Raw genomic sequence first — 8052 nt, 5'->3', positions numbered from 1 at the left:
AGATCGGTCAAGCCCAGGGAACACAGACATCGGAGCAAGGCGCAGTGCAATAAAATCTTGATCTGAAGTTTTCGTGACTGGTTCTTTCGGTAAAGTCACGTAGGTATAAAATAAATTAAATCACGACGTTTCGGGCGCAACACAAGCGTCCGTCATCAGGTGGGACAACCACAGCAAGAAACAATTGCTCAAGTGGGCAATACAATTGATTTTGCCGCACTGCCCTCTGCTGTCCAGAACGCGGCAAAGTGCTGACAACGTTGGCAGGGATGCAGCAGCATCATCAATGATCAATTTATGATGAAGCCCTTCCCGTGGTCACCGCCCAGCGTCAACGATCGCGCGTTACAAACCTGCACCCAGCCACCAACACACGAGACCATCCTGCCACGTCACACTCGCCATGGACGTAGTTTTAGTTACTCCGTCCCACTCGGCAGTTCAGTTTCATTCATTTGGTATAGCCCTGTGAGCCATTCGGCTCTGGAATCGGGTGCTACCGCAACAAACAAAAACATGAACAAGAAAACATCATAAAGTGATTACGCACAAACAGAAAAATCCAGGAAAAAACTGCAAAATCTTCTAGAAAAAGCACCGTACACCAACGCTGTGTGCAAAAATCCCAGTGGGATGCAAGTCAAACAACAACCACAAGACAACTTCGATTAAAGCCATCAGTCTAACTCCGTATTACAACAAACATGGCCAAACCAATAAACGTTTTCTAAATCACCAAAATAAAGGCATAAAAGCAATGTAACTCATCATAGGAACTGTGACCGAAATTTCACAATAAACGACAAACAACATGTACCACCAAACCCTGTACCCATAGCTGGCTGCATGAGTCACTCCACAACACCAGGAGTATCAAAAACATTTAAATGCACCTTTAAAGATCAGCACACTATAATCAAAACACAAGATCATACTTTGCAGCAGTCATCCGGAGCGAAACATTTTATTTTAGGCCACTGAATTGCAGTGGCAGCTAGGGGTGTAAACTCCTCTAGAGCAGTTTTGAGTGAAGATCTAATAGGTAGTGATTCAAGTTGCAGTTTATTGGCAATAGCATTCCAGACCCTGGGGGCATCAAGAGCAAAGGCCCTTCCTCCAGTATTTGTACGGCAATAGGGAATGTGAAGCTGGTAAATGAGCGAAGACCTTAGGTCACATTTGTTCTTCGAAACAGAGAGGAGACCCAACAGGTAGTCTGCGGATTTTTTTTGTAAGTACATCGTCGAACATTATAATATGTTAAGTTTAACCCAATGTAGAGATCACAGTGGTGAGTCCTATATGGACAGTTCAATGCAAATCTCAAGGCCGAGTGATAAATTGAGTCAAGCTTCTTTAGTACAGTACTTGGGGCTGATTTATATACGATGTCACAGTAATCAAGTAGAGGCAGTATGGTAGCTTTTATCAATTCCAAACGGAACATGGAGGGGAAGCAGTACTTGTGTCGATACAGAAAACCAATTTTATTTTTGTCTTTTTACCAATATAATCAATGTGATCTTCAAAATTCAGTTTTTAATCCAGGATGACCCCAATATACTTATACGTAGTTACTCTCTCCCACCGGCCATCACCCTACATCATATCCCGCCGAATCCCCGCTTACTTTTCTGAACAGTCGAATAGTGCCTTTGATCTGCATATCTTCTCTTATCGGCGTCTAAGTATAATACCAAACGTGCATCTCTCCGCGCTTCTTCGAATCACCCTTGCGCGTTTCTTCCACCGCCGCTTGTTTGCAACTTCTTCGGAGTCGACACGACCGCGGTTATCGACGAAGCGACGCGGCGCCGCTGTTGCTGTCAACTCGCCAACAACAACAATGTTCCACGCGCGAGAAATCCACCGAACAGCTGATTACCCACAACCCACGTGGTGACCTTCCACCCACGTGCGTTCAGTAACCGGAACCGGCGTTTTCACACTCCGCCCCCTCTCTTCCGCCACCATCTCGAGCTGCGATTGGCCAACGGCGATCACGTGCCGCGCCACCGTGGCGACCAATAAGAAGAGAGGTGGGGGGAGCGGGCTCGCTTCGTTTGCGGCCTAGGGCAGGATAGAGACGGGGCCCTGAGCGGAGCGCTCTGAATTGTTGTCATTTTGTTGTTGTTGTTGTAATTAAGCTCAGTAAATATACACACAACAAAACAGCAATCACCGCTTGAGTGTAGCGAAGTTGACATTGCAGAGGAGCCAACATGGGCTCCGTGCATGCCAAGGTGCGTCGTTGTTTGCATTGTGGAGGTGGTCGCTTCTCGCCGTTTTTTCCGTCTTAAATTTGTGGGGAGTTTTTTTTTAAAGTTTCGTCGCGATATCAAACTCCTTCACTCGCCGCGTTATCCTTGTGCGCGGACTTCGACGCGAATGCCATCGTGCATGCTTCACGTACAATTGCCCGAGCGGCGTGTGCGTTGTGATGGGGGGTTTGCGACTGTCAAGGGCACGGCTGCAGTGATGTCGTGTGTGCGTGTTAAAGCCAGCATGGTTTCATTTAGTGTTGCATTTAGCAATGGATCGAGCGATATTTTGCTTGACGATTAAAGAGAAGAAACGTTAATATGTCTCCATAGTTCGCTGTCGTGTGAGCGTGAACAATTTTAAACTCGCCAATCGGCCACCGTTGTGACCTTCCTCGCCATAGGAACGTGGAATGCGCAACCTGGATTCAATAAGCAGCAGAGATGAGCGCGGGTCCACGATTATCTTGAGCGACAAAACACTTGCACAGTATGTTATTGATTGTTTAATAAGCCACCCAACGTACACTTATTGTCCTTGACTGGCCATTGACACTGTCAGACAGAGCACATTGGAGGAACGTCACAAGTGACGACATCGCATCTATTCCTCTAAGGAACGAAATGGGAGGACTTCTACACAAATCTGGCTGACGCCTGATGATCCTAGGTGTAATTACTGGCGAAACGTCCTACTCTGATTGTAAATGCTGTGGATTTGCTCTCCAACACAACCGGCGTGCTGTACTAGTAACGAATTGTGTCATTTTCTGTTTACGTGACAAACCTTACTCATTGGCTGTGTCAGATGGTGGCGGGTATAAGGACACATTTATATTTACGCGATCTCACCCAACAAAAACCTGCATTATGGATAATATTGGTCGCAAAAGCTTACGTGTTAAACTCATTTGGAGGCATACAATTCTCGCTGGTGTTACAACCCTTGCATATTGGACTGCACGTGGCCTGTTCCGCTCAAGGCACTTGGGCTCCAACGTGGTGCCCTCGTCCATGGCTTGAATGTAACTTGGCTTAATTTCCATGATGTTGAACGGAACAACAACTGAGCAATTCCAATAACAGTCCCCTTTGCTCGTCATAAAAACATTTCAAGGCCTTAGAACGATCAGAGTCTGAAGTTTTTGCAATGGCATTGCCTTTAGACCAGAGATAGGGTAGGAAGATTGACTTTATGAAAGGCTATCGAGAGCAGTTCAAGTACTTTATTTGTCTCGGAGAGTGTCACTAAATCTCGAGGCCTTTATCAGGAGGAAGGCAGGAGGGTTCTGCAATGCGATATCTCCAATTCCTTTGAATCAATGTGCATGTGGAAAGACACTGGAGTTCAGTATATGGAAAAAACCCACTCTAACGAGGCGATGACACTCAGGTCCACACACATGTATTCATTTTATTTATTGGCATCTGTTAACCTTCCAACCCAATGGGTTTTTCGGTTTTTCACACATCTGTGATCTGCCAATCCTTGTTTCCAAAGTGCTGAACAATTGCCTTGCACCAGCACTACACATGGTTTTGCTTCAGATTTATTTTTGCATTTAGAGACAAAAATGAAATCGCTGCCGTTTGCTCGGCATGATATATATTCGGACCTGTATTCTCTTCTGTTGATTTCACACACAAGGTTTTGCAGCAACTCATTTAAGTGTGGTCTTCCTGTTTATGCCGAATGTACTGAAGCGAGCATCTTGTTTCTTCCTGAAGATGTTTCATTGTGAAGATGCCCGCCGTAGTACGTGGCGGCGATAGCTTGAGAGAAGACATGTTGAACACGTTGCCTCACCCGGAAGACTGCACCTCTATTATTTTTTTGTGGTTGAGCTGACAATCCTTCAGAGCATCCCATCTGCTCATCATTAAACCATGCGTATCAGCTCCACCACAATCAACATGACAAAGTACCTGCCTCTGCCCACATGAACTCCCAATGAGGAACGCATTGCTGCCAATGTTGCCTCTCCGCAGCCATCCCCCAATGCAGCTCATGTCACCAGTTGACCACGCCTCTTGTGTATTCCTTGCTGCAGGCGCTGGAGCCGATCCCGATGGATGGGCCGGAGCATCATAGTGCCTTCCATGAGGGCTCCATGCTGGACGACCCTGGGGTGGAAACCAAGCAGGAGGTCTTGGATAACAAGCAGGTGATGTCCATTATTCCTTTAATTCACTTCAAATTTTATCTCTTTAACATTCATTTACTTTTGGTACTGTAAAGTATACAACCAGTGGTGGCTTATGTGTATGGTTTGCGGATAGTCAAAGCGGTTTTTCAGTCCCATGGGCAGGTAATGTATGCAAATGCACCAGTGCTGTGCTTCCGTTAGACTAGTTCTGCTGAGAATCTGGATGCTCTGCATGCATTCACAGTGCCTTAGAGGGACGGGGGGCAGTTTGCCCCTGGCCTTGAATCCGAGGGGTCCTTAGAAAGGGCCAAGGAAGCTTCAACAAATGTTTCAGATGAGGCCCTCAATTGGCATTTTGCCACAGGCCTTCAAAATAATTCTGCGGCTCCATGCACTTCATGTGATTGAAAACTCACTGTTGATGAAGCCAACATCATCATTTTCCAGTAACTCAATACACTTGCGTGCATCGTCTGGGACAAATCCAGAGGTGTACTTTGTTGCTTGTTAAGCTGAAAGCCTTAAGCCTGCATGTAAACTACTCAACAATGTCTCGGCACGGTTGAGTGTCAGCTCAGTCATGGGACGCTTCCTCACCGTGTACCCCTTTGATCGTGCGTCAATGCGTTTGCGGTTCTTGATCTCTCGTTGGTTGTTTTCAAAGGTCCTTGTGCAAAACGTGAGCATCCAGGGTCTGGAGAGAACCAAGGATGACTACATCATGCATGAGATCTCTGATGTCTTCAACGCCACCAGCCTCGTTGAAGTAAATGTCTTTCCGAACATTCGTGCTTGCCGCATAAGAGATGGATATGCAGCAGAACTGCACTTTTTGAGCATTGTCAACATTTTCTCAGCATGTAGTGGTTAATCGATTCATAAGGATGAACCTCTTAAGCTCATACACGCATTCAATTGTGCTCGTAAGAATTCATTATTTAAGCTGTATATGCATATTTTATGCGAATTCTATAATGCTAGATGTATGTATGTTGAACTTCTCTCTCACCATACATAGCCAACTGTGCTTGGAGGGGTGAAATTCTAATGCATGCAACAAACAAAACTACAAAGGGGACCAACAAACGAAAATAATACAGACCGTTGATAAATAAGTGATAAACAGTTGATTCTTGAATCGAATAATAATAATTTATGTATCGTGACAATTGAATTCCCAAGAGGGTAAATTCTTACATGCCTAATATTTAAAAAGCATACATAATACACCATTTCCATGTTTCCTTTCCCTTGCAAAAAATGCGTTACCATACTTATTCTTCATATACATTTGTATATAAGATGTCGATTGGAAAGATGGCGCAGTGGTCAGTGCACTGGGCTATACACAACCCTCATGACCTTTCAGTGGATTGAGGAAAGGTTTAAAGTATTATTTCACACAGGATGCAATATTTTAACGTGTACACTGTTAACGTTTAAGTGTGCACAAAGAGTAAGACATGTGCTGCTGCCTCCGCGTTGCTGCAGGTCATGCAGAAGTCGCACGAGGCTCGGGAGAAGATGCTGCGCCTGGGGATTTTCCGTCACGTGGAGGTGCTGATCGACACCGCCAAGGGTGAGACCATTCTTCCCTGCGTCGACATCAAATTCATGTTAGCATGAATTCTGCCCAGAGCTTGTTTTTTTTCACAAATTATTTTCCTGATCGCTAATCGACCTGAGCCATAGCGAGATATGTGGAAATATTTTCCGGGTCACTGATTAGGAGAGATCTGGATGAAATTAAGACCTCGTTCTGCCAAGTGACCTTGACTTCAATCCTTACCATTACAGTTCAGCACACAAGTAGCTTCAACTCGAATACTCAACCCTGGCCATAATCCTTCCTTTATACCAGCCTAATACCCGAGACATTGTTAACAAGGGATGGGACGATGCATTATTTCCCTATATTAATATTTATTATCAAGCCGACGATACACAAATTCAAACTACATACGTATTGATCGATGTTTCTCAATTCGTATATGTGTAGGGTCAAATATTCCTCACGATCCACACAGGCCTGGTGAGGCCCTCACATCTATCATTGGAGTGACTGAAGTACAGTCGTTGTCAAACCTTCATGATGTGCATTCGCCGCAGGTCCCGGGGCCCAACCCGATGGACTGGATATTAACTTCGAGGTGGTGGAGATGCGTCGCCTCACTGGTAGTTACAACACCATGGTGGGGAACAATGAGGGCAGCATGGTAAGTGAACAACCCCCACTCTGTTAGTCACTTGTAGTGCAGTGTGCTGATCACCTGCTCATGCAGTCTTTTGCCTGTTATCTGGTTCATCGGTTTGGAGTGGCTGGTTTTTGTGCTCTCTTTCTTTTCCTCCACGTCAGATCGAGGGCAATTATGGGACCAAATGAACGCCCTCCTTTTTTGTGCATGCGCTCCTCCGTTATCTTTATTGCTTTAGTCATACTTGCACCTTTTTGTTCAACGTCATTCTTGTATTACATCGGTAAGAACCCATTCTTTGTCTCCACCTGCTTCTTTTAACATGTGCTCGAGTGTGGATCGCTATTTCCTCTCTCCAGTCATTACCGAAATACGTCTAAACAATATTAACCTTGTTTTGTGAATTTTCGGAACAAGTGTTGACACCCATCCTCAACAATACTTAATGTTAATTTCTTTACTTCTGCAGTATTGAAACACTTAGAATTCATCAAGATTGTACAGAGCTGGTATTGCTATTATCATCTGGGTAGTGTGCTGTCTGTTGCCTTAGTGGGGTTATATGTGTTGTGTGTCTATCATCTGCTTGTTGTCTGTGTGTGTGCTGCGTGTTTTCTCCGTGACTTGCTGCTTAGTTTGTGTATTGTCTGCAGAGTGACAGCCTTATCTTGGGTGGTGTGGCATAGTTCGTATTGTCCATGCGTTGTGCTGTGTAGTTGTCTGTGTAATGTGCATCGGTTTACCAAAACTCTCGTGCTGTGGAACAAATAAAGAATAATCGGACAAAACGTCTCTCAATATGAACTTGTTTAATATTTATGTATTAATGGCCTGTACACAAAAAACAACACAACTCGACACATTTACTGCACAAAGTAAACACAGTACAAACTGTGCCGGTGTGTAATCTCCTGTGAATCTGGCAGTGAGTCCTCTAGCCCATCGGCGTGTGTGTCGGCGCGTGTTTGTGTGTTCCGGTGTGGGGCAGGTGCTAGGCCTGAGGCTGCCCAACTTGTTTGGCCGAGCGGAGAAGCTGACCTTCCAGTTTTCCTATGGCACCAAGGAGACATCTTATGGCCTGTCGTTCTTCAAGCCACAGACCGGCTGCTTTGAGCGCAAGTCAGTATTGAAGCTTTTTATTTGGAAACACCACGGCTGTAATATTTACCAGTTGGCATTTAGCCATTTGATACATTTTGACGAGTAAATTTGCATTGGCTCATGAATAAAGACAAAGGCATCCGAAGAACACCAAATGGCTATTGTAAAAACATACCTAGGCTGAGTCTCCAAGTGAGTTTGAAATCTGTTTCATGAATTTCATATGCTAATTGTACAATGTATGCTGCCATAGTGGGCTTTTGGGATGGAACATGGCATGATTTCCATCACTTTACATGCATCTACATCACAAAACAAATGGAGTCTCAACGTTGCCATCTCTGCACC

At 44.9% G+C, this 8052-nt stretch overlaps 1 protein-coding gene across 1 annotated transcript in view; it reads left to right on the top strand.

Moving 5' to 3' along the window:
• The first annotated feature begins 2039 nt into the window (after window positions 1-2039).
• Window positions 2040-8052, top strand: part of SAMM50 (SAMM50 sorting and assembly machinery component) — a 48996-nt gene continuing 42983 nt past the window's right edge. The window contains exons 1-6 of the mRNA XM_078863762.1: window positions 2040-2243; window positions 4313-4426; window positions 5073-5174; window positions 5900-5987; window positions 6518-6624; window positions 7592-7722. Of these exons, the coding sequence (XP_078719888.1) occupies window positions 2223-2243; window positions 4313-4426; window positions 5073-5174; window positions 5900-5987; window positions 6518-6624; window positions 7592-7722 (563 nt within the window). The 5' untranslated portion in view covers window positions 2040-2222. The remainder of the gene's footprint in view (window positions 2244-4312; window positions 4427-5072; window positions 5175-5899; window positions 5988-6517; window positions 6625-7591; window positions 7723-8052) is intronic.

Source organism: Lampetra fluviatilis, chromosome 16 (genome assembly GCF_964198595.1).
Source record: "Lampetra fluviatilis chromosome 16, kcLamFluv1.1, whole genome shotgun sequence".
Lineage (NCBI taxonomy): Eukaryota > Metazoa > Chordata > Hyperoartia > Petromyzontiformes > Petromyzontidae > Lampetra > Lampetra fluviatilis.
This window is presented reverse-complemented; position numbering and strand designations above follow the sequence as displayed.